At 52.4% G+C, this 25,049-nt stretch overlaps 10 protein-coding genes across 10 annotated transcripts; 4 read left to right on the top strand and 6 right to left on the bottom strand.

Moving 5' to 3' along the window:
- Positions 1–202: 202 nt before the first annotated feature.
- J4E87_009068 (uncharacterized protein) lies at positions 203–2,364 on the top strand (the record flags this gene model as incomplete). Its single annotated transcript, XM_049380648.1, has 3 exons — positions 203–845; positions 989–1,018; positions 1,655–2,364. The coding sequence occupies 3 exons, from the start codon at positions 203–205 to the stop codon at positions 2,362–2,364; spliced, it is 1,383 nt and encodes a 460-aa protein (XP_049229711.1).
- Positions 2,365–3,194: 830 nt separating this feature from the next.
- J4E87_009067 (uncharacterized protein) lies at positions 3,195–3,713 on the top strand (the record flags this gene model as incomplete). The annotated part of the gene is made up of 1 exon (XM_049380647.1): positions 3,195–3,713. One exon carries the CDS (start codon positions 3,195–3,197, stop codon positions 3,711–3,713), a length of 519 nt encoding a protein of 172 aa, XP_049229710.1.
- A 1,641-nt stretch (positions 3,714–5,354) lies between these two features.
- Positions 5,355–6,165, bottom strand: J4E87_009066 (uncharacterized protein; the record flags this gene model as incomplete). Its single annotated transcript, XM_049380646.1, has 3 exons — positions 5,355–5,532; positions 5,585–5,901; positions 5,950–6,165. The coding sequence occupies 3 exons, from the start codon at positions 6,163–6,165 to the stop codon at positions 5,355–5,357; spliced, it is 711 nt and encodes a 236-aa protein (XP_049229709.1).
- Positions 6,166–6,392: 227 nt separating this feature from the next.
- Positions 6,393–8,507, top strand: J4E87_009065 (uncharacterized protein; the record flags this gene model as incomplete). The annotated part of the gene is made up of 5 exons (XM_049380645.1): positions 6,393–6,521; positions 6,568–6,720; positions 6,771–7,056; positions 7,110–7,844; positions 7,906–8,507. 5 exons carry the CDS (start codon positions 6,393–6,395, stop codon positions 8,505–8,507), a joined length of 1,905 nt encoding a protein of 634 aa, XP_049229708.1.
- A 191-nt stretch (positions 8,508–8,698) lies between these two features.
- Positions 8,699–10,465, bottom strand: J4E87_009064 (uncharacterized protein; the record flags this gene model as incomplete). The annotated part of the gene is made up of 1 exon (XM_049380644.1): positions 8,699–10,465. The coding sequence occupies one exon, from the start codon at positions 10,463–10,465 to the stop codon at positions 8,699–8,701; it is 1,767 nt and encodes a 588-aa protein (XP_049229707.1).
- Positions 10,466–11,132: 667 nt separating this feature from the next.
- J4E87_009063 (uncharacterized protein) lies at positions 11,133–17,357 on the bottom strand (the record flags this gene model as incomplete). Its single annotated transcript, XM_049380643.1, is given in 6 exon segments — positions 11,133–13,075; positions 13,123–13,706; positions 13,726–13,933; positions 13,999–14,388; positions 15,620–15,709; positions 17,039–17,357. The coding sequence occupies 6 exon segments, from the start codon at positions 17,355–17,357 to the stop codon at positions 11,133–11,135; spliced, it is 3,534 nt and encodes a 1,177-aa protein (XP_049229706.1).
- A 1,429-nt stretch (positions 17,358–18,786) lies between these two features.
- Positions 18,787–20,001, top strand: J4E87_009062 (uncharacterized protein; the record flags this gene model as incomplete). Its single annotated transcript, XM_049380642.1, has 1 exon — positions 18,787–20,001. The coding sequence occupies one exon, from the start codon at positions 18,787–18,789 to the stop codon at positions 19,999–20,001; it is 1,215 nt and encodes a 404-aa protein (XP_049229705.1).
- Positions 20,002–20,091: 90 nt separating this feature from the next.
- Positions 20,092–21,627, bottom strand: J4E87_009061 (uncharacterized protein; the record flags this gene model as incomplete). Its single annotated transcript, XM_049380641.1, has 1 exon — positions 20,092–21,627. One exon carries the CDS (start codon positions 21,625–21,627, stop codon positions 20,092–20,094), a length of 1,536 nt encoding a protein of 511 aa, XP_049229704.1.
- Positions 21,628–22,075: 448 nt separating this feature from the next.
- On the bottom strand, positions 22,076–23,287 carry J4E87_009060 (uncharacterized protein; the record flags this gene model as incomplete). Its single annotated transcript, XM_049380640.1, has 1 exon — positions 22,076–23,287. The coding sequence occupies one exon, from the start codon at positions 23,285–23,287 to the stop codon at positions 22,076–22,078; it is 1,212 nt and encodes a 403-aa protein (XP_049229703.1).
- Positions 23,288–23,629: 342 nt separating this feature from the next.
- J4E87_009059 (uncharacterized protein) lies at positions 23,630–24,898 on the bottom strand (the record flags this gene model as incomplete). Its single annotated transcript, XM_049380639.1, has 1 exon — positions 23,630–24,898. The coding sequence occupies one exon, from the start codon at positions 24,896–24,898 to the stop codon at positions 23,630–23,632; it is 1,269 nt and encodes a 422-aa protein (XP_049229702.1).
- Between the last annotated feature and the right edge of the window lie 151 nt (positions 24,899–25,049).

Genomic DNA, 25,049 nt, shown 5'->3' with positions numbered 1-25,049 from the left:
ATGTTTGAGACTGCATAGTCGAGGTTACACAGCAGCGCAGGCAGTCACTCACATAAGAGGTCAAAGCGCGACGGCTTGCCCCGTTTGCTCATCGACAGATTGCAAGCCTGCCTACTTAAATGATAGCAATCATATTTTACGACATCTTTTAAACCCCGGAACGTATCCAATTCCATTCTCGTACCTTTATAGTCCATTCGACATGTCTTCCGATACACATTCATCCCACGCGGACGAATCGCCGTCGCCGCTCTACGAAAAGCGATCGATCCCGGGAAAGGGAAACGGCCTTGTCGCGTGCGCCGATATACCAGAGGGAACCCGCATTCTGTGTGAGAAGCCGTTGTTCACTCTAGTCTCCGCAGCGAACATGGTCGATAATGCTGTATTGGCGAAAGTGAGATCTCTCGCCAAGGACCAACAACGCCAGTACCTCGGTCTTCACAACAACTATCCCAATAACAACATCTTCTCCGGTATCTTCAAGACCAATGCTTTACCATGTGGACCAGGCTCGCCGATCGGTGGTGTGTATCCAACTATCTGCCTGATCAATCACTCTTGCGACTCCAACTCCCATCATAGCTGGAACGACACGACAAGCAGCGAGACCATACACGCCCTTCGAGACATCAAAGCGGGAGAAGAGATCACAATCTGCTATACAGATCCTGAGACTTACCAGGCGCGACGCGCTGAGCTCAGAGGCTCGTTCGGGTTTGATTGCGACTGCAGTCTTTGCTCGCTTCCACTTGAGAAAAGACAGAAGAGTGATGCTCGCCGCACCCGCATCGCGCAACTCGATGCAGACATCGGTGACCCGAGCCGCGTCATGAACAGCCCAGGTACGTTCCCTTGATCACCCCCATTCGAGTCTATACCTACTGACGCACTGTAGTACGTACAGCAACTAAGGCTAGCCGAAACCTTTGAACCGGCTCGGTGTTAGCTGGAAAGACATTCGCTAACTCATGTGCGTGTCATTTAGGTCAAGGTCTTAGCAGACTGCCGAGAAATGGTACGTGTCCTGAACGAGGAGTTCAAGTGCGTCACCTCTTTACATGCAAGATTGTATTACGATGCGTTCCAGGTCGCCATTACACATGGCGATCAAGCTCGTGCTAGCGTCTTTGCGGGCAGAGGATACGACGCCCGGCTCTTATGCGAGGGGGACGATAACCCGGAGACACGCAAGATGAAGGACTTCCAGAAAAGCCCGAATACACACCGCAACTTTGGAGCATCGAAGCGATGGAGGACTAACAAGACTGCGGTTCCCAAAGGTCGGGACGAGGCGGAGTTCGAGGATTGGCTCTGGCGGTCGTGATCAGGTCAATCCGCGAACTTGAGGGTGTGAGATATCCTTGGACAGGAGCCTATAAGGGTGATTGTATTGGGTATGAGCAAACAGTGGTTTTGAGCGGTGATAGAGCGGCTTGACAGCGTGATGAGATTCTGGTTTGCGCTTAGCTGGTGTAGGAAGCTCACTCACTCACTCACAATGCATTTCTTCTAGACCCTTACCCTTCTCTTACCCTCACTCGCAACACAGTGTGCGCAGTAGCTTCTTTGTCAAAGCGAGATAAGAGCGTACAGATCACAAAAGTTTACTACAGCATCGGCGCTTGCAGGAGATTATAGTTGACTTCTGCAGTCAGTTCGACTACCGCCGCATCCCATACGATGAGTTCCTCACTCTACGACGTTCGAAAGATCCCCGGAAAAGGCAGGGGCCTGGTTGCCCGCTCCGCCATTTCTGAAGGCACTCGTATCCTCTCCGAGAAACCGCTGCTCATGATACCTAACAACATGTCCAACGAGCAACTGGAGGCTCGACTCGCACGAGATCTAAAGGCCCTAGACAAGACTCAGCAGCGACAGTTCTTTTCCCTTCACAACAGCTACACTGGCAAGTATGTCCTCGGCGGTATCTTCAAAACAAACTCCATGGCTTGCGGCAGCGACTTGTCTGCCATTGCAATCTTTCCTACCATCAGCTTCATCAATCACAGCTGTCTTCCAAATAGTCATTACAACTGGAATGACTCCACGGGTATGCAGACAATCCACGTCACTCGCGATCTCAGCGCTGGAGAAGAGATAAGTATCTGCTACACCGACTCTGGAAGTGCCAGTGTTCGCCAAGCTTACTTGAAGAAGCATTTCGGGTTCGACTGTTCGTGCGCAATCTGCTCGCTCTCAGCTACTCATCGGAATGCCAGCGACGCGCGTCGTGAGGAGATCTCTCGGCTTCAGGACACATTTGCTGAAACAGATCGTGCCAGCTTCAAGCCTGAAGAGGCATTTATCGACCTTCGGAAGATAGTCGAACTCTTGAACAAGGTACGTGATCACGCTGAGTGAGACTGCAAGCCCATACTGATGGTTTCCAGGAGTTTAAAGGTGCTGCCAAAGTCCCGGAGGCAGATATCTACTGTTATGCGGTACAGCTTAGTCTCTTTCATAGTGATGAGGCGCGAGCAAGTGTATTCGCTGAGAGGGCGTATAAGGCGTTGCTCATCTGTGTGGGCGAAGATGGGGAGAATGCACAAGAGATGAAGGCCCTGATAGACAACCCAGCCTCTCACGCAGACTTTGGATCGTTGTCGGGCAGATGGAGATCTAACATGTACGATGCTCCAAGAGGTAGAGACTTTGGCAAGAGTCACTTTGAGGATTGGCTTTGGCATCTGTCCGAGAGATTGGAGACGGCGAACCTTAGCGATGATTAGTTCATCAACTGTTGGCAGGGACAGGGCCTCGTAGCCAGTTTGGAGCTGCGCAAACTGTCTCCCAAATTGTGTGTAGCTGCATCTTTGCGGCGAGTACATTCGAATGCCTATGCGAATCAGAGATAGCTTGTAATAGAGGATGCATCATATTTCCGCAACACTGTGATCCTTCTCTGTGCTATAGCGGATGTAGTACATGCGGCGGTGTTGTTGCAGACTTCACAGGTAGTGCGCACTGCATATCGCGACAGTATCTCATACGGAGACGATGAGCGGGTGTGGTGCCTGCTGCTTCCAACGAAGTCGATGATCTGTTGTTCAGGAGTCGAGGACGCGAGAGGTGCGCGGCCTTTCGGGCCGATTTCGGCATAGATCAGCGCGCGAGCTGCACTCCAAGGTGGGCGGCGATGCTTCTGCATCCGCATCCCGCCCCCACCTCTGCACACTAGAGAAGCTCCATGCATGGAGCACCGAAGACCACGCGATGCTCTCTCATGCGATCGTTGTCGCGCGAAGAAGCTAAAGTGCTCGAAAGATGCGCCAATATGCACTTCCTGCGCCCATAGCGGCTCGCACTGCCATTACAGTGGCAAAGTCGCTAGATCACCCTTGACACGGGCATACCTCACGGGTGTAGAGAAGCGACTGCACAGTCTGGAGTCTCTGGTCACGCAGTTGCTACCTGGAGTTGATATTGAGGACTTGTTGTCATCTCCAAATGTGGCTGGCTCTGCACGATCGGTTCTCATTCAGTCTCAGACGCCAGAAGTAGCACCAAGCCCCCAGGGCAGCACCCACTCAAGCACACATGAGCCTGCGTTACCTGAAGCTGTACCCAACAATGTCGATGGCTTCAATTGGCAAGAGGAAGACGTCAATGTCGATGGGCTGACTGATGGCATGGCAGCCCTGTCAGTCGAGCCTACTGGTGTAGGTTATCTGGGTCAGTTGCTTCACTCGAAGAGCAAAACACGTGACTGAAACTATCTAGGCTCGACTTCAGGGGTAGTTTTCCTTCGATGTCTACTCGACTGGGCCGGCTTCCTGCACCAGTCTGTCCCCCGACCTCAGCAGAGTGTGACAACTCCATCTGCTTCCTTTCGAAATGTATTGGCATCATCGCACATCTCGCATGCAGCTCTCACAACACAGCTTTCATCGAGCTTGATCGATGCCTACTTTGCCAACTACCACGTGGTCTATCCATTTGTTCACGAAGCAACATTCCGGGCGCAGTACCATGAAGTCGTCCCGCGGCCCTCAAAAAAGTCGTGGAACATGCTTTCTCATGCGATCATAGCACTTGGCGCGTGGTCGTTGAATAACGATCAAATTGGGCTGGAAGACTATCTATACCGCCGGGCCTTGACCTTGGGTCAGGAAGAGTCTGTGTTTGAGGCTGCCAGCCTGACTTCTGTACAAGCGCTCATACTTCTGAGCAACCTTAGTCAGAAGCGCAATAGCCCAAATACAGGATGGAATCTGTTGGGCCTCGGCGTTCGCACAGCGCTCAGTCTAGCCCTTCACAGAGAACTTCCTCACTGGAACATCACCCTGATAGAGCGCGAGACGAGACGTAGAGTATGGTGGGGTCTCTACATCTTCGACAGTGGAGCTTCGACGACATTCGGTCGCGCGATCATGTTGCCTGACCAAGAGACTATGGATGTCCATCCTGTGCTGAACATCCACGACGAGGTATGACCGTCCAGCGAAGTTTTTGTAGCCGTCGCGAAACTGACCCATGCTAGTCACTTACTCCACAAACCACGACGCTGCCCACTGAGGTTGACGAACCGACTATATACTCCTCTCTCAGAGTGCAGAGTAGTTTCCACCTACAGACGAACCATATCTCAAACAAACTACTAGCCGAACCCGGGCTCTCTGCAGAGGCCGCTCTCGCCTTGAACGCTTCCATGGATGCGTGGACACATACAGTTCCGACATATTTCCAGCTTTCGCATGCGCCCAGATCTACGGCTCCGTGGTATTCATTCGCTCGCTCTCGGCTGTGGTGGAGGTTCTGGAATCTCAAGATCATCATATTCCGACAGATCTTGTTGCGCCGAGCCATCTCCGAGCGAGGTCAGATCCCAGACCTAGCCATGCAGTCAAGCCAAGAGGACTGTAAGCGAATATGTCTTGAAGCTGCGCATTCTACAGTAGTTTCGATACATCAGTATGCAACACAGGACTTGAATAGACTTGAGGGCTGGTACGCGACGTAAGTACTTGAATTGGACCCGAAATGAACACATATGCTAATGCAGTTACAGGTACTTCCTTTTCCACGCGGCACTAGTAATAACCCTTTGCATCATCAGCTTCCCCCGCGCTGATGAGACTGCAATCTGGTACGACGATGTTCGCTTGGCCCGAACCACCTTCCGTGAACGGCTTGTTGGGGATTCGCTGTCAGCCCGCTGCGTGGCCATCCTTGACCAAGTGGTGTCTGACGGCGAGTTGGACTCCGGTACACTGCAGGATCTGGAGCTGGACAAAGACGCCTTGAGTACGTTTCCATGGTCCGTTGAGTCCAATGAGTTATTCAATTCCTTCGATTGGGATTTCACTACGTCCGGGTTCTGACCTCAGGCGCGATCTTAATGGCACGATTCCTCAATTCTCGATGATGACATCCGGCTTTACCATCATGGATCGTATCAGTTCGCCGTTTGGAATGTCATTCTCCTCTGCTCGTGCGATTGCAGCTGACATCGACGTCTCGATGCCAGCAGCAAGGTGACGTTGTGCTAACCTATCACGAACTGTATCCACAGGCGCGTCGACAAACCATCTACAGAGTGTCAGTACCAATCCGCCAGGCGATAGATATGACCATGACCAACCTTTCATCACACATCTCTGCAATCTGATCCCATGGGTCTTGCTTCAAAAGTGTGTAGTTGCCCTCAACAATAACAAGTCGAGTACGAGAAGAGATCTTGATAGCGTCTTGCACGGGGTCCTTGACAGCATGGTCGAAGCCGGGTGCAGGAATACAGATGTCGGCTTCGCCATCCTTGGTGACGGGAGCTTCTTTGAGTGTCTTGACAAGCGTCACACACGCCTTCGCATCAAATGTAAACGGCGCTCCACGCCTTTTGAACGCCACTTCGGCATCATCGAAAGTCGACAGGATTTCCCGAGTGTAGTGGAAGCCGTCCTAGTGCTCGTCAGAGATGTAGCATCGCGGGTTGCGGTTGGCTCCTACCATCGGTACAACAGCAACATCTTTGATCCCTCGCGCAGCAAGCTCAGAGACGAGCGCATCAGACACCGTTGACTTTCCCGCGCCTGGCACGCCTGCAAGAGCAACAAGCATGCGATGACCGGGATTGGTCGCTTGGCGAGACAGAAGGTTTTCCGTGCGCTTGGCCACATCGAGTATGGCTGCACGCAAGGCGTCCACCTTTGATTCGGCTGGCATCATCGGCGACTCTGGAATAGCAGACACGAAATTCTTAATGAGATGAGAAACTGTATGAGATGTTCGCGTGAAACGACTGGCATGAGGTGAGCAGTGTTACAGTACTGTATGCGACGATCTATGATCTAAAGATCACGTTGGCGTTGTGGAGTTCGTCGGGCGACAGCTGTCCGAGCATAAGTCATGTTGGAGCCCCAATTCCCACGACTGAATCAGGCAACTTTACCATGCGGGGATCCCGCATCGCACTTACGACTACCGGCGTAGACGCATGGAGAATCGTGGAGTCGGACGACAGTGCTCCGAAGGTGTTGGACCCCAGCTACGATCGTGAAGTTCTCACGCGATCGGCAAAGGTATATAAGCACGCGACACTACCACCACTAGGCTACCTACTCATAGCTGCATCCAACCATCGGAGCCGACATTGGCATATCCACAAAGAAGAAGACCAGCATGTCTTCAATCCAGGATGTTACTGCCCCTGGGGCTGCGCCAAAGATTGGTGTCTACAAGGAGCTGAGACAAAACCCTTACCTCCTTGGCCTGTCCGCTGTAAGTTGGTATCGAGCCTCACTTACCTCAGTTTTAGCTAAGATGCATAGTTCGCCTCGTTGGGCGGTTTCCTCTTCGGTTATGATCAAGGTGTCGTCTCTGGGGTGCTGACGATGGAGTCTTTCGCGGCATCCTTCCCGAGAATCTCTACAGACAGCTCCTTCAAGGGCTGGTTTGTCTCGACATTGCTACTCGCTGCTTGGTTCGGTTCTCTCGTCAACGGACCAGTAGCCGATCGCTTCGGTCGCAAAGGATCTATCATCATAGCTGTCGTCATCTTCACTTTCGGTTCCGCGCTTCAAGCTGGCGCGATGAACATTCCGATGGCTTTTGCAGGTACGGAACCTTCAGCGTGGTGTGATTGCAATCTAGACTGACAATACACGCAGGCCGCGCAATCGCTGGTTTCGCCGTTGGTATGTTAACAATGATTGTACCAATGTACATGAGTGAGGTCTCGACTGCCGGCATCAGAGGCACTCTAGTCGTTCTCCAACAGCTTTCCATCACACTCGGTATCCTTGTCTCCTACTGGCTCGAATTCGGAACCCAGTACATTGGAGGCGTTCGTTGCGCGCCCGACATCCCGTATACTGGTGGCACTGCGGCAGAGCCTACCTTCGACCCACGGAACGATGTTGGCCCGAACGGCTGCACCGGTCAGAGCGATGCTGCCTGGCGTGTTCCTTTCGCGCTCCAGATCTTCCCCGGTCTTGTTCTCGGTATTGGAATGCTCTTCTTCCCCGAATCACCTCGCTACTACTGTATGCGCGACAACGAAGAGGCTGGTGTGAGAGCGCTTGCCCGAGTACGTCGCACCTCCCCAGATGATGAGTCCCTACAGAAGGAGTATCTCTCCATCAAAGCCGAAGTCATGTTTGAGGAGCAATACAACCGCGAGAAGTTCCCTGGCAAATCTGGAGTTTCGCTGTACCTCTCCGGATACTCAACGCTCTTTTCGACCTGGCCATCTTTCAAGCGTACTGCTATCGGTTGCTGTGTTATGTTCTTCCAACAGTTCATCGGATGTAATGCGATCATCTACTACGCGCCGACAATCTTTGGACAGCTGGGTCTTAGCGGCAAGACGACCGGCCTGCTAGCAACGGGTGTATATGGAATTGGTATGCAATCATGATTCACCAGCAGAAGTACCGCGACTTTATAACTAACCTGATATCCTAGTCAACACACTATCTACTCTTCCTGCGCTCTTCCTCATCGATAAGATCGGTCGCCGCCCTCTCCTCCTCTGCGGTGCCGCTGGTACTTGCATATCCCTTTTGATCGTCGGTGGTGTCATTGGCGGTTACGGATCTACTCTCAAAGACCACCCCGCAGCTGGCTGGACGGGCATCGCATTCATCTACATCTACGACGTCAACTTCTCGTACTCTTGGGCACCGATCGGTTGGGTCCTACCCTCGGAGATTTACAACATTGGTAACCGCTCAAAGGCCATGTCTCTGACTACCTCATCGACATGGATGTGCAATTTCATCATTGGTCTCGTCACGCCCGATATGCTAGAAACCATCGGATTCGGCACATACATCTTCTTTGCTGCTTTCGCTTTGATCGCGTTTGTATTCACGTGGTTCTTGATTCCTGAGACCAGGGGCAAGAGCTTGGAAGAGATGGACGCTGTGTTCGGTGACAGCACTGCGCACGAGGAGAAGACGAGGCTGTACAACATTGCGCAGAGTTTGGGAATAGAAGAGGCTGAGGCTGCGGCATTCGATGAGAAGCCCATGAAGGCGCTGCAGACTGAGGTGACGAACGTATGAGAATGTTTTACATATATGGCGGCAGTACATCAGATATCCGTTTATCCTCACAAATGCTGTAGGCAATTATGACAAATCTTCTTGTTCAAGGCAGAAGCTAAATAAACACCGTGAAGCCCACATTAACGCTAGGTCTTCTGGTTTGCTCAATGTTGTCCTAATGTCGGCTGCAGGCCTTTTCAGTTTCTTCTTTATTGTTCCGCTCTCCAATCCCTCAACGCGTCACTGGACAGCTGTTCAAGCGTGTCCATGCCATACCGGTCTTGAAAATCCTCCATTGAGCCGTAATCTTCAACATCATAATCACTTTCCTCATCCTCGTCATCCTCAAAGTCATCCTCTTCATCCTCAGAGTCAGTCATCCACCCCGTCATTCGTACCTTCCTCCGTTCATTACAGATCTGAGCTCGGCATTCAGGACAAAGATTGGAGTTGGGGGAAGTGTCGTTCATCCATTCTTTGATGCAAGCGAAGTGAAAGTAATGGCCACAAGCGCTCATTTTGGCACCCAATAAGCCGTGGGTCTCGAGACACACAACGCAGAGCTGATCTTGAGGGATGTCCAGATCCCATTTCCCATGCTTCAGTGGCTCTATGGGAGGTCCGTAGGCCTCTAGATAAGCCTTTCCGTAGAGGTTGCGTAGGGTGTTCGTGTCGAGGTTGTTTTCATCTTCGGTGTCGTCGGCAGTGTTTTGTCCGTTGTCGCTTTGCGCGCTCTGTGCGTTTTCTGCTGATGACGCTCCAGCCGATGCAGCTACTGGCCCGTGTGGCTTTGCGAACCAAAACGCGTGTATCTCCTCGCTTTCGTAGGAGTCGTTGCCAATAGTTTGCGCCTGAGCCATATTTCGTGGAACGCCTCCGAACTCGCCCTTTCTAATGCCATCTGCTGACAGCGAAGAAGCGGCTTCGGGTATCTCTTTCCATGTTCGGAATTGTAGGCCTCCATCCCTCCACAGCCCTCTTAGCAGAGCCCTCATATTCACAGTCTGCGATTTCGACTGGATCGAGGCCCTGGCAAACTGGTTTATCATTCCTTGGTACATGCGGTCTACAATGGGCTTTTCTATGCTCAAGGCAAAAGCCTCAAGCCACAGATCATCCCAGATATCCCTGAACTTGATTTCTTTCAATGCGACTCTCGTATGGTAAGGGAGCGCCTTAATTTGATCTCCGCGAAGTGATGGAGTTGCTTGAACTATATCTTTGAAGCGGGCGCGTGCCTGTACAAAGCCGCCGAGATAGGTCGCGTACGATGGATAGAAACATGGGTTTCTTTCCCAGATTGCGACTACGTTGAGTGTGATGTCCATTACGATATCGAGCAGGCTTGCTATAGATGCTTCGTCGCAACGGGACCACATGGTGAAAAGACGGAGCGCGGGTTGGATGGCTGTCATAGTTTGGCAGTACTCCTCCTCTCCCCGGTAGTCATGACTATCGTTGTATTTTGGTTGAGGCGTAAGAAGTTGCTGAAGCGCCGTCCTCGCCCCGGCGTAATAAGCAACTCCATCCGGTAGTCGTATCAGTGCGCACTCGACAAGCCACTTGACACCGCGAGTTACTGTCGTATATCCTCTACCCTTGTCCCATAGCACTTCTCCCGACATCAAGTCCGTCTGATGGATGTACTCATCCACGACGTGCGAATACTGTCCTCGGTAGAAGATACCAGGCAGAACTCGTCTTACGGATTGCCTAGTTTGAAACTGCGGTGCCTCCGGGTCCACGAGTTCCGGTATTGTGGCGCACACATCGTCGTATCGTTGAGGGGTGGGCGTGTACACAAGGCAGTACTCATCGGCTTCGCGTTGACTGAGTATACCTGCGAAGAATCGGAGGACGAGCTGGGATCCGTAGGGAGCGTCTAGGAATTTCTCGATGGCGTTGGACAGTTCAGGAATATAGCGCGGTTCAGGCTCGCGATCATCGAGTTCGCAGTCTTTGTCGACTTCCTGCATCGGCGCGGTCTTGACGGGATCGGATATGGATTCTCGATATCTGAGTGCGGCTAGGAAGGAGGGCAGGAGCAAAGACTGTTTTTACCGCCGAAAGCTTGGACGTAGCAAACACTCATCCGACTAACGATGGCAGTGAAAGCGTTTCGATCCTCTTCTCATCACGTAACACCACGGTAGCAAAGCAGTGTATGGCGAACCTCCACAGGAGGTATATGTTTGTACACTAAATGCTAGCAATACAACGCCGCCATCGAAGAAAGTAGGAGCGCACTGATGCGACTAACAGGTACAAGGCTACTTGTGATACACGAGCAAGGAAAACCAAAAAGCGAGCGCTATGTCAGAGCAATCAAGAGGGGTATTAGAGACAGTAGCGAAGATATAAACCAGCCACCACCAGGGCTCCTATAAGGATACATATTTCGCGCCGCGAGCGAGCGGATGATGCAGGCCGGAAGAAAACAGGGATGTAAAATGGGGGATGACAAGCAAAGGTATAAAGAAGCGAACAAGAAAAGTAGAACCCCAGCCCAAGACCAAAGTTCTCCCAAGATTTCGTTCCACATAATGCGTCCCACAATCCCCAGAACGCCGGTTGAGGATAGAGGAAATAAGCCCCTAGGGTATACTGAAAAAGCAAATAATGTAACTCACAACGAACGAGCGTCTAGAATCTCGACCCCGCCCTCAAACTGCCGTTTGCGCTTGTGCTGCGTGCGGTGCTAGCACCACTTCCAGCTCGCTTCATGCGCTTCTCCATAAGCCCGTTGAGCAGACGATCTAGTTCGCCACTCAGGCCTTGCATGGTCTTTGTCTCTTCGGAGAGATAGTCCTTCATCAGTGGATGATCGCGACCAACAGGTACAACACCCGTAGTGTCGTTGATAACGACGAGCATATCACGGATCTCGCTGCCGTCATCGAGGTAAGCGCGGAGTGAGGCGTCGGACCATGCAGGAAGCATCGTGCTTTCCGATGATACGGGCGGCGACGGTTCGCGATCCTTAGTAGGGATTGGTGCTGGTCGTGAAGGTGGAGGACCGGCCGGTTCAGATGCATGATGCGTGGGTGAGGAAGTGTTGTCAGACCTGAAAGTCGAAATCGTGTTGTTCTCTGGAATGGTTTTCATAGGGCTGTCGTCAGGCGTAGGCGTCGAAATGGGGGAGCTGGTCTCTTGGCTTGAGCTATCGGTAGATAGGCCTGGAGTGTGATGGGATTCAGACTCTCTTTCTCTGTCGGCAGCACTCTCTTTCTGTGAAGGTTGTGCGTCCGCTGCAGAGACGTGTACTGGAGACTCAGAGAGGCGTCCAGCAGACTCGGACTTCTCAGCCTCGCCTGGCTTATCCTGAGCATCAGGATCCGCGAAAGGATCGCTACTTTCATCTGAATCGAAATCATCCAACTGCACGCGCTGCTTCGCCTTGGTAACCTTCTCGCGCTTGACCTCTCCTTCTTGTGGTGACTTCATCATGCTACTGAATGGGTTTCTTGAACCTGTAGGCGCGGATGTTGAGTCTGGCGACATGGTCTGTTCTTCTACAGAAGGCCTGTCTCCCTGATCCTGTTCGGGCGGAACTAAACGCATGGTCGACGTAGATTGTTGCGCGGCGGACTGATTCTCAGGTCCATCCGACATGGCATCTGGCTCGGCGCTCAACTCAGTCGGACTCTCGGTCTTCAAGATACCCTTTGTCTTTTGCGGTGAATCGTCTCGGTTACGTTGACTTCGATGCACCTTGGGCTTGCTCAATTGTCTTAGCGGTGCTGGAGCTGTCGCCTGTTCAGCTGACGGTCGTTCTGCGAGTTCATCCGATGGTTTCGATTGCGGCGAGCTGCGGTCCATTTCTTCCGGCTTCTCGATGTCGCTGTCCACAGAGTCTTGTGCACCCTTGCCTTTACGATCCTTGCGCTTGAATAGCCCACTGAGCATGCCAGACTTCTTCTCTTTCTTCTTCTTGTCGTCCTTGACCTTGTCCGCGAACCCATTCTTCTCCAGACTTTCGAGGCTGGGGCCGCGCTCGCGGGAGCCTGTAGTCGATGTACTGGAGTCGTCGCGAAGCAGGTTGGGAGTGAGGGTGATTTTGCGTGTCTCGGTGTTTTCGTCTTTGAAGAAAGAGTCTGTGTTGCGGAGCGTGCCATTCCGAGAGACTTTGGGGTCCAAAGGTCGATCGACCGCATCTTCGCTACCTCTTTCACGGTCTTCGCTTCGTTTGGCAGATTCCTCGCTTGAACCTCGTGCCTCACCATCGCTCTGGCCATCCTTCTTCACGCCGTTGACCTTGAGAGGTTGCACTTCGAGATTTTCTTCCTGTGCGGAATCGCCATCTTGTGTCGCTGCCTGCTGTTGTTGCATTTGCTTTGGCTCCGGGCCACCGAAAAGCTCGCCTTCGCCCTCGTCAGATGAGTAGTCGTAGTCCGAGGCTTCGACGTAGGTAGGTGGAGCGAATTGTACGGTCTTAGCATTCCTTCGTCGCATAGCCTTCTTGAGCGGGTTCTTGGATTTCTCGGCAGTATCACCAAGCATCGTTGCGGAGAGGTCTATATTCCTGTGCTTGTTGAGGCGGGCCAGACGTTCTGTCGGTGTCTCGATGTGTTCGGCGGGCAGGTAACCTGTAGACTCAGTCAGCAAAAGCTTCAGGTTGGTGACGGGTGCCTACCAATGCTGTTGTCCTTGACTACTCGTACTAGCCACCAGTAGCTGTTACTGTCGTCAAGTAACACCATCGTGTCACCTTTCGTTGCATTTGCCTGACCCTCGACGGTCGCGACAAACGTGTGCAGGGCGTAAACAAATTCGAAGTCGATGTCCTCTGTTTCTCGTAAGCATTCGCCTCCCCATCCTGAGTCGATAAATCTGGAGTCATCAGAGAAAGAGACGTCGTTGGATGCATCATCGTTGTCTTGGTCCATGTCCTCGTTCCAGGAGTCGGCGTCGCTGTCGGTGGTCCAAGAGCCCTCCTCGTCTTCAGAGTGACCATCGTCGGGGGAAGGGGTGCTGCTCGTCCCTCGAGGTGGACCTGGGCCGGGTTCTAGGAACGGATCGTCCGGCGTGTCCAGAAGTGCGCGGTTGATCGGTTTCAACATGCTTTTGACCTGCTCCTCGTCCAGTTCGGAGATTAGTGATGCCTGTGAGTCTTCTCTCATCTCAATACGGCGTTCGACGGCCTTGAGTTGTCTCGTCCTCGGGCTCATACCGACCTCGATCCGTATAGTGTCGCTGTCGTCCGGTGCGTTGGTGGCCCTTGTCCAGGAATACTCACCACGATGATGCTCCGCTGACTGATTTTCCGTGGGTGTAGGGAATCGAAAAGAAATGGGAATCGATGTAGGTCGACCCCTTGACATAAGAGAAGTGTCGGACGCTGGGACGCTGAGTGGTCTTCGAGCGTTGGCGACAGAAATAGGAAAATGAATGGGCGTGTTCGTAAACGGGGAGGAAGAAGCGACCATTGAGAGGAACGGCGAAGACTGCGGAGTCGTAAACTCTTGTCTTGCCGGCCAGGTCGTGGGGGAACAAGGTAAAGAATACCCACCATCGTCTATCGAGGGCGAACTCGAAATCTTGTCCATCATGTCGTCGTCCATGTCCTCCTCGACGTCGGCGTCCTGCATGTCGCCATCATCACCGTCGTTGGACGTTCCACCATTCAGCCTGACAGCCTGCTCGTCTTGCTGTGAGCCCTTGTTTCCATTGATGACAGTGCGGTCGTCGTCTGAGCCGGGATCGTCTCGTAGCGTGTTGCCAGCATCGCTCCATGCATCGTGCAGACGCGCCTCCTCCGAGGTGCGCTCCTGCTCTACATGCCGTATCGCAGCCTGCTGATGGGGCGCTGCTGGGCCAATACCGAGTGGCGCAGGGTGTTGGGGCTGCTGGGAGTGGTCTTGGGCGGTGGGCGATGATTTGTCCTGCAGGTCGATGGTGTCTACGCACTCTAGTTAGCCTGCGCACCTCCAATTGCGCACTCTCTACTGTCTCCATACCTGCTCTGATGATGTGAGGTCGCGTCATCCTAGCTCATTCCTCTTTGCGCGTGCAACGTTGGGGGATCTTCGTTCGGAGGAATGGCTAGGTGAGATGAGGCGCAATCGGTGGCTGGGTCGACTTGCGCAGGGTCACCGTAGCGCGACTCCAGTTGCCGTGGAAATACAACAATACAAAGAGCAAAGAATCGCAGACGTGGGTCGATGAGGGCGTTACAGGTGTCGCATGCGTTATCTGGGCGTGTTTCGAGGAAGGAGCGGCTGAGGGTCGGGGGAGCGTGAAGCGGAGTGAGATCCGTTGGGGGACATGCGAGTCTCTGACGCGGCAGCGAGGGCGAGACGGCGGCACAGCGAAGCAGCAAGAGGGCGAAGGGATGGCGATGAATGCGTCGCTGCTGGCAGTGAGGGGCACGTCGTGGGCGGTGCAGTGGTGAAAGTAACGTCGTATGGCACAAGAGTGAACTGTTTCGGGGTCGCGCCTTCCCGAAGTTGTGCCCTGTCTAGGTCAACTTGAAACACCTCACTTCTAGTTCCTGCGCTAGCCTGTTCCTGGCCATCCCATTGCAAAAAGGAGATGCGGCTCGGTCCTTCTATATCACCGCTTTAATGACCGCATCTGCAGCCAACTCCTGTCTGATTGCCCGTCTTGTCCAGAACGCATGATGCGTTCGCGGAGTCGTTTCCACATGGGCGACGTTTTGTGGGGATCCCGGCTGCAACAACAAGCCGCCAAACACTAACTTGGAACAATGCCAAACGTCATTGACTTTGGCAGCTTGCGACAGCAACACTACGCCATGTCGCATAGACTGTCTCAAGTTCACGGGTTCCAGAAACATGTTTAGATAGTGGAGGACAAGGTTCATCCTATTCTCTTGCGAGCACGTTGTTCGAGCAAAAGAATGAACACCCTAGAGCCTACATTAACGTTAGAGATCTACTTTGCATATTTCATCTCAATGTAAGCTGTAGGCCTGTTTAGTTTTTTCCTTGAATAGGGTGCGAAATCTAAATGGTCTGATAGTCCTATGTATCGTTGGGAGGCTTGGCAGCGTCCTATGTAGTACCAACATCCACACCATAACGACTGACCTCCTTTGTCAAAGCTATTCGTCGACGTACCTTACCGAGGTTCAAAATAGGAGGAGTCTTTCCAGCCACAAACGCGCATACCAAGGAATTCTTCGATGTCTTCATCGACAACCTCTTCCTTGTCCGCGAATTGATCCAGCGTCCAGGCCAGGACCAGGAGGTCCTCGGGATCTGACCGCCCTATGAAAGGTCTTACCAATCTCAAAGTGTTTGCAAGCGGATGATCTAGTTCATGATTCCAACATTTTGCTAATGCTGGTCCGACCACAATGTATTCATCGTTGTTCGACTTCCTAAGTATCAGCCCACATATAAATGCTTGTGTAAAGTGCCCGTCTGTGACTAGACACCAGTCACCCACTTTGGTATCTACAGGCGCGCAGACACTGACTGTTGAGCTTATCCGTAACAAAACGAAGCGCCCGTTCCGCTCTCGCTCTATGTAGCATGAGACTGGCTCAGGCTGCCTTCGGTCACCGATATTCTTACAAATCAGACTGTCGTCACTAATCTGTATACCACGCCATATCGTTGATACTGTGGCAAACTCAGAAGTGCGGTTTTCATGTTGTCGATGGTCGGCTTCGGAAGCAACGCTCGAGCGTAACGCGATAGCGTCTTGTAACGATTGCAACGTCGGAGTGACCCCGAAGATTTGGAACAGGCGTCGGCAGTTGGATCTAAACGCGTAACATGCGTGACCCCTGGGCCAAAGACTGAGAGCCTGTTTGGCGACTTCAAAGTTGTCTTTGGTGTAATCCGGGCTTGGTCCGTATCCATCTGGCCACTTTACAAGGGACAGGATGCCGTATAAATAATCTCGAGCGTCCACGCAACGGAAACCACGGAGCATCGCTAACACGTCATCAAGATTTTGCTTTTGCGCTGATACACCAAGCCGCAAACATACTCTGGATGACCCTGTTTTCTTCAAAGCGAGCTGTGTTGGTCGCCACAAGTCGGTCGAGCGCTTGCTAGAAAAGCTGCATCTTTGTGAAAGCCATCGCTGGTATTTGTTCGATGTCCGATAAGGATATATGTAGCGAGGACTGACCCAATATTCGACGAGTGCGTCTAGCGCTCGCAAAGACTCCCCTGGTTGTACATCCGCCCCACAACAGTACGACATTCCGGTGGCTAGATGTAATTCTTGTAAGACCCATACGCGTGTGAAGTATGGTCTCCGTATGAATGAGACAAACGCTTTACTCATCCGTAATCGTTCTGAGGTACGCACAGTAAAGAGACTTCGCAACTGCCGGTGCATATGGTCGTTGGTCGGGTTCCCCAAGTAGGGATAGTCACTGACGTAGAAAGTATCATAATTTCTGGTCGACTGACCCCATCTGCGGACGGCATCGAATGTTGAACGGTGATGCTCAATCATGGTCATCAGATACTCGCTGTCATCGGCATGTGGCCCAACACACGCGAATACGTGCTTCGCTCCCGAATAAATCTTGCCCATAATGCCGACTTGGTGATTCCTCTCTTGTATACTCGTCTGCGCGATGCAGATGGCGTCGACCCAGTAATACCGACTGGCCTTCGTCGCAAAAGCTTGTTGAAGAACGTATTCGCAATTCCGTCGTACTGCAAGCGGCTTGCCGTTGACAGTGATTTCGGTCATGTCAGCTGGGTCGCCCCAGGTATATGAGATCGCGTAGTACGATGGCGCATCGTCGATCAGCCATGATGATATCTCGCATTCGACGTGCTGGCCAAAATCACCGCGCAGGATGTGCAGCAGGCGGAAGTGAGTGGTAGAGCCGGGAAGTGGGTCGTGCTCGAACGCGGAGGATGGGGTTTCGCTGGTCATGCTCGCGCGTAGTTGGGAAGCTGCGAAGCTTCGGGGAAGGTGCGCGACATGCGCAACTTTGATGTACGAATAGCGCCCGATGAAGATGTTCTGGATTCTTGTTTCTGGTCTATCGTAAGGATGGGATGGACAGACAACCGTCGGAAGGCTGAGGTGCTGCTTGCCCATCAACTCAACCAGGCTGAGCTGATCCTCAGCCGCAGTCAGCCATGCGGAGGCTGTGCGGCAGCGTCTCGCGTCTCGCATCCTCAACCTCCAACATCATATTTTACCTTCTAAACGTCTCCCTTCGCGAACTAGGCAATACAATGAGCTTTCGTTCTGATCGACATATCCGCCACGGCCATTCGCTTCGACTGCCCTGAATCGTCTGAGGCAGCTCCGATACCTAGTTAGGTAGTGTCGGAATCGCGTGCGAACCACAGATCCGCCGTCATCTAGATTTACTCAAGGATCTGGGGATTCCCCTCGCGCAAGAAACTTTGCTTGCGACAGATGTAACGGCCAATGCCATGTCTTCTCCGTTTATCGACGAAGAAGAGTTGCTAGAAGGCGAGAGGTTGTAGACCCGCCGAGGAAGGAAGGCTCTCGCGATGGGAGTTTCCGACCTTGCACTTGCAGGGCTGGTGCCACAACTACGAGGTGCCGACGAGCTCCATTAAGTCGTTGCAGACGTGAACGACGTTGCCATCGTGAGGATTCAATCGCACGCATCAGATCCAAGGTGTAAAAAAGACGATGACGGTGCGCAGCTCAAGTTCGTGCATTGGGAAAGAATGCGTGGTCTGCACGATCACACCTGAACAAGCGGATCGCGCGGAGATTTGTTCTCACGGAATTTCTTCGGCTTATGGACTCCGTATCCGTATTACGCAGCGATAGCACCTTCACACTAGGTTTTTCCGATACTCTCTGAGGTCAGCCATATTCTTTAGAGAGTGTTGTTGTTGTTTCATTCTCTGCGTGCTTCACACGTCATAAACCCGCTCAAAACTCCCTTCCAATTCCCATCCAGCCCTATCCGTATTAAACGGTCCACGTTTGTGGATCTCTCCGGGCCGATGGATAAGAGCTAGTCCTCGTACAGCGCTTGCGTGCCCCTTTCCGGACAGTGCACATCGGCCCGGGAGCCTCATCTAGCGTTGAAGTCTTCCAGAAGACCACTTTTGTTAATTTTAGAACACGACCGTCATCTTCGGTCTTCAGGCTTGAATGTCAATGGACAGAACCGTTGAAACTTCGTGTGGGTATCCTTGTAAATAGGATGTTCAGGCTGTATTACTGAGTAGCGCGAGCGCAGGTACTAATATATACCTCCGTCATGCCGCCTAGTACTTCCTTCTCCAAGTCAAGAGCATCCCGAGGTTTCATCTCTTGATACTCACGACTCCGTCTTATCTCAACGCCATCCTTCACCATGGTGGCCCAAATGAAGAAGCTCCTGGCCGTCGCAACCACCGTCTCGGCATCCGTTCTTGAACTGCCCGTCGTCATCGACAACAGCTATGCCAGCGTCAAATTCGAAATCGGAACACCCCCGAAGGAACACCGGTTGTTGTTCGACACCGGGTCATCAACGCTGTTCGTCGTCAACACCGACTGCACCGAAGAATCTTGCCCAGATGGCAGGGTCACGTCATACGTTCGAGAGAAATACAACGCGTCTGCTTCGTCAACATCCGTCGACCTCAACATCCCCGCGGCGATTCCATACCTCGGCGGCGACGTTGCCGGCGATACTATCCAGGACGTTTTCAGCACTCTAGACGGTAGCGTAGAGTGGAACCAGACCTTCCTGTCTGCCAACCAGAGCAGCTGGCGTTTCATCACTGCTGACGGTTTCCTCGGCCTGGGTTTCTCCTCCATCGCGGAAAAGAACACGTCGACCCTGGTCGAGACATTGTTGTGGGACGGAAAACTGGACGCGCCCCGTTTCAGTCTATTCTACGGGACGAACTTTGAGGATGCGGGTAACGGTACGCAAGACGGTGTGCTGACTGTCGGCGGCAGCCATGAGGACAAGTACGTAGATGGCGAGATTGTCTCCACACCCTTGAGGAAAGAGGATCCATATCAGCTCTGGAGAGCGCCACTAAGGAGCGTCAACGTCCTCGTTGCGGAGAACGTAACGGAAACAAACGCAACCATTGAGATACACAACGGCCACCTTCCCACCACTCCCGTGTCGAACGGTGGTGAACCAGACGCCAACGTAACATGGTCAATCTACCAAGGTGGAGCGGTTTTCGATACGGGATCTGGACGTGTCTCCTTCCCGAGCGATATCATCGACGCCATGTACTTCAACCTCGGCTGGAATTACACCAAGCTCACCAACCACGGCGAAGAGATCATGGAGTGTAAGCACCTGAACGCTTCGTGGGCCATCACTATGACACTTGGCGAGGGCGCCCGAGAGGACGATGTCTCATTCACCCTTCGAGGCGACGAGTTTCTCTTGCCGGGCCACCAATGCATGCCGCCATTTGACAGCAGCGAGAGCGAAGGTTTCGCGTTGATCGGCGCTCCGTTCCTGCGAAGGCATTATTCCGTCTTCGACTTTGGTGCTGACAAGGTCGAGGATTATCAGCCGACCATTGGTTTCGGAAGGTTGAAGAAGGAGTATGATTTCATGTACTTGTGATCACGGGTCATGCAACTTTGTTCTGTTCTTTGTAAATATACGTAGTTTGCTGCAACATGGAATCCAGATGCGCTCGCGCAACAGCATGAATCAATGAGTGCCAGCCTTCCGGTCTACTTCCTTTATCTCCAAATGGGGTCGCCCAGTACCTCTTGCAACTCGCATGTGCAACGTGAGAACTTTTGAATCGGGTTTGATCTTTTCAATCTTTTGCATTCTCGCGTCGCCCATTGTATCGAAGTAGCGGAGCTCTTCAAGGTTGTCCCGGTAATGCTTGTGGAACTTCTTCTGTATGTTGGTCCACTGGTCTCCCACTACTACCGTAGCTGACCAATGACCGTTCCTGAAGAAGAACACGAATGCGAATATGGGATACGCATCCTTCTTGAACTCCATGTAGCCTATGATGGCGCCCGTGTGTGTTGCGTGCAGCCATTTTGCAGCCGGATCCCATATGCCACGAGGTTCGACTCGACTGACATGCACGCCTGCGGGCTTCTCTACCCGCATGACCTTTTCCATGATCGTCGAAGCTTGCGGACCTGTCAACGACTTGACCGCAGTGAACTCAGTGTAAGTCACTTCAGTCTTGACCCTAGGACACTCTTGAGGCAGCGCGCGAACGAACAGATCCGGCCCGACTCTCCTAAGGTAAATTCCAACAGGTCTGCCGACCGCGCCCAGCGAATGTTTCACTGGTAGTATAGCAAGTCCAGTATCGTGATCCCAGGCGAGTCCTAGTTTCAGTCGAATGCCACGGTTTGTCATGTAAAAGTCTCGTGGCTTAACAGCCGGTTCCGGGGTGATTGATCGCATTTGCCGAAAACAGCTGGGAGACGAAGCAAGAAGACCTGATAGCTTATGATGCGAGAAGGCATCATTCCAAAGGAAGAGCGAGTCATCCGCAGTTTCGCTGAGTATGTGTTCCTGTAACCGGATGAACGCTTTTGACCCTTCTCCGTAGAGCATTGCCATGTTGATGTCGAATATTCCCATGAGACTGTAGGCAATGTCTTCTTCCCTAGTCGTCTTGCGCGTAGACGCCCACGAAAACCTCTGAGCAACAGGCACTTCGCTTAGCTCCATCTGGTGTTTGAGAATATCGTCCGGAATGCCTGTGATTTCCGTGATCTGATCCGCTAAGCTCGCCTTGGTGCCCGTAAACTCCCAATTTTGATCGAAGAAGACGACGTCCTTCGGCGCAATGAGCTCTTGGAGCGTCCAGCCACGACGGAACCATTTCGATGACTTGAAAGAATATGCGGTTTGAGTGATGTCGAATAGATAGGCGAAGCACACCGAAGCTTCTTTGTAGTACCTGAACATGGAGTTGATTGCCTCGCTGAGCTCTGCACTGCTGGATTTGTTGATGCAGCACGTATCACACCATGCATACGGGAGTTTGTATCGCGACGAAGAAGCCATCTTACACGTCTCCTCGATTTTCTTGTACCCGGGCTTCGAGAGTGTTGTTTCTGGACGGTCTTGCGGCGGCACTATCATCTCCTCGTATGTCACTTCGTCTTTAGTAAGACCCCATACGTGTGATAGGATGGCATATCGCTGATCCGGATCTGCATGATCTCGAACATGGAGGGCCAACGTCTTAGTGTCGATAAAGATCATGATTGAGTGAATATGTATAGGATGATGCGTTCGAGAATTTCAAGCACTGATGGCTTCCCAAGCATCCTTGGGGGCGGGAGGCGAGTTTATCGGATTTCGACCCCGCCGCACCAGGTGCGGCTGAGGCTACATCTGTCCTCTAGCGTCTCGCGATATGCATCATGCAATGTATGTCAGCTTATGTCAGCGGCACATATTGTTAATGAGATATAATGCGTACTCCTTGTCTTGTACATGTTAGTGATCGCAGCAGTGGTGCCTGCAAAGTACGGTGGGAGGCGGGTATCGAAAGCACTAAGCTCAACACAGCTAGCTTGTGTTCTAGTAGCGTTGAGCAAGGGACGCATATATCACAGTGATGCTCTCATACGATGGTTGCGTGACGCAGAAGATAGGCATCTTGTGGTCCTAGGTAATTCGAAAAGGCTTACAACTCAGCGCGTCAAATCTAGCCACTGCTCGCCACCTTACCCTCCTTGCCTTCCCAGTCCTGCTTCTTCCTATCCTTGACATTGTTCAGCTTATTCCTCTGTTTCTCCCTCTCATCCATATCGATATTAATGTTGAAGTGCTGGCCTCTGATCTTCTCGTAGAACTTACCCGCAGTAATACCGTTCATAGGTTCAGTCCACTTGCCAGTGACTTCAGTCTCGAAGGAATCGGAGTTGATAACAAGAGGTTCGTGGGCGCGAAGAACGAAGACGATCGAGAAGCGGTACTTTTTGTCGTCCGTCGAGGGGGTGTTTGGCGAAGGCTCCGGAGACCCGTAAGCTACCACTCGATGACCACCAGCTGGGTATCTACCATTGGAAAGTCTTTCGAGTTGGCGTCCAGCGAGCATGGTAGCACCTTTGCTCCCAGAACTCTCGACTACTTTCTCGACCTCGAACCAGTTGGCCCCGTCCCATACTTCCAAGCCAGGCACATCACCAACAACCACGCTTAGCAGTCCCAGATCAGCATGCGGTTCAGCCACAACCTTCGCTTCCCACCCCTCATATCTGAACAATCGCAGCATCGTCGCAGTCTTCTCCTTATCAGTAGCTTGCAGCGCACCGCAGGGTCCAACAAACTGCCTCAGCCCTTCGTCTTCGCCATCTGGTAGCCCAAGGGACGTCGAGATTCTACCCAACGTATTCGAGCAATGCTGTCCAATGAGGTCCCAATACCTCTTCGCAGGCCCTCTCAAGACTTCTGGACAATACTCTAGAGTTCGCAAAGTGATGAATTCCTTTTCGCCGGGGATTTTGGACCACCCTTCTTCAGACTTGAGCTTGTGCTTCCATCGCTGCTTTTCCTTATCGGGCTGGTTGAAGAAAGCTTGACTTGCTGCGAAGAGCTGTTCGTATGCGGCCTGCAGAGGGTGAGGTCCAGGCGCTGGGGCTTGATGCTCGTGATTTGTTGGTTCAGATTGGGATGGGGATGATTCAGGGAAAGTGACGGTCGTCCAGCCGAGAGCTGACAGGGTCTGTTGATGTTCTGGTAGGACTAAAGGTAGTGGCGCGGGCTTTAGCGGCAGGCGCGTCTGTTGCAAGATCTCCTGCGGCGGTTGCGCATCGGACTTTTTATTGCTCGTCCCTTTCTTTGACCGAAATTTAGAGATGATGTTTGAGATGGAGAAGTGATGTTCTGATGACCTTGAGGGTAGTGTGGCGGCCATCTCTTCGAAGAACCAGGACGTGGACACACAAGACGCGAAAGAGGGATTCTAGGGGAGTGAGTACTTGCAGAAGAATGGCAAAAGGGCAGCGAGTACGACTACGGGTATGGCACGGATATATCGAAGGCACGATGTGGAATGGCCTGATGACGTTTCCCCAACCACACGAGCTAAGCCACAATTACACAGCCCCACCCACGACCATAAGCTCACGGACTATTGCGAACAAGGCGTCCGGTGAACACAAAACCCGCAGAACCAAACTCGACAGGAAACTCAAGAGTAAAAGAGAATTGTAGAAGAGTATATAGCGTTGCGCTGATAGGCTAGCTCATCACATGTCTATTGGCTTGGTCTGTTCTTGTTCTTCTCCCAGAGCTCCCTCTCCCTCTGTACAAACCACTCGTGCAGAATGGGCTTGATTTTGACAACGCCTTCGCCTGTCTCGCATCCAAACTCCATTTCCGGCTTCCATGTGCCTCCCTCGGCACTGATCTTCATGCTAGTCATGTTCTCCAACCGACACATTGCGAGACCTACTTGCCCAATGCCCGCAATGAATTTGCCTGTCGCTCGACCTCTTTTGGTTTTGCCATCTTCATCTAGCTGTTTAATATCTGTACCATGGTCTGGAAGGGCTGCGGATGCGGCAAGTTTGTCAATGTGAATAGGCAGGACGCGCTTCCGCACGATGCCGGTGTGTTTCGTACGGATGGTAAGCTCCTGGCCAACATAACAGCCTTTCTTGAAATCTATACCATGCCAGAGATCGATGTTGCACTCCATAGGTAAGGCGCTTTCTCTTGGTATCTCCTGCGGTCCTTCGGGGATGCCGTTCCTGTAGCGTTGAAGGTGGTATTCCTGGATATCCACTGGCTCCACCCCCTCTATTATGTTCGCTACGTCGGGACTTATGAGGTAGCGATGCATGTCTGGTGCACGCGGATCGCTCATCGCAGTGATGACATTGTCGGTATTGGCATACTCAACCTCAGAGCCCCAAGTTGCCCACACGCGCATTTGGTCCGGTTCTACCTCCTCGATCTGCACCTTGCTCCGAAGCTTGTGTCTCTTCAGATGCTTCCTTAGAGACTCCATCTCGCTCTCATCCACCTCAATATAGCATGCCCAATGCTCCTTGCCCTCTAGTAATTTTGGCCACACCCAGACAAAGACATCCCACAACACGCGGCCGCGCGCATCTAGAAAGGCAGCGTAGAAGGGCGACTGACGGCTCGAATCGACATTGTTCGTTATCAGCCCCTGGAGGAACTTGACGGTATCGGGCCCAGAGAGAGAGATGAGGCGGCGATGCGGGAGCGGTGCACAGCTTGAGCTGGCAGCTTGCGAAGAGGAGCTCGTTATCGAGTATTGGCGCTTTTCGAATCGTCCGCGAGCATTTTCGTTATACAACGGTGAGATGATAAATCGATCGCGACGGTACGGAAATGATATCGGCCGCGTGGGGATTTTGCCGTTTGAAGATGACGCGGTGCTGAAGGTTCGGTACGTATCGACGGCCGGTCTGCGTAGGGAGCGCACATTTGTTCGACAAGCGTCGCATATGTATTTGGGCGTCCGCAGCGGTGCGCTCAGTGAAGAGGTCGCCATGGCAGTTGTGAGGGTGCTTAGTGAGGTGCGTGAGGGCTTGATCAGAGCTCGAGATGCCTCGGCAATTACGGAGTTACGGCTAGAGCGAGATGTGACAAATTGATGTCATCGAATATGCTAGATCTGGGCCTTCAGGCCAAATGTACTACAA

Source organism: Alternaria ethzedia, assembly GCF_023757985.1.
Source record: "Alternaria ethzedia strain BMP 0044 chromosome Unknown scaffold_31, whole genome shotgun sequence".
In the NCBI taxonomy this organism is placed as follows: domain Eukaryota; kingdom Fungi; phylum Ascomycota; class Dothideomycetes; order Pleosporales; family Pleosporaceae; genus Alternaria; species Alternaria ethzedia.
This window is presented reverse-complemented; position numbering and strand designations above follow the sequence as displayed.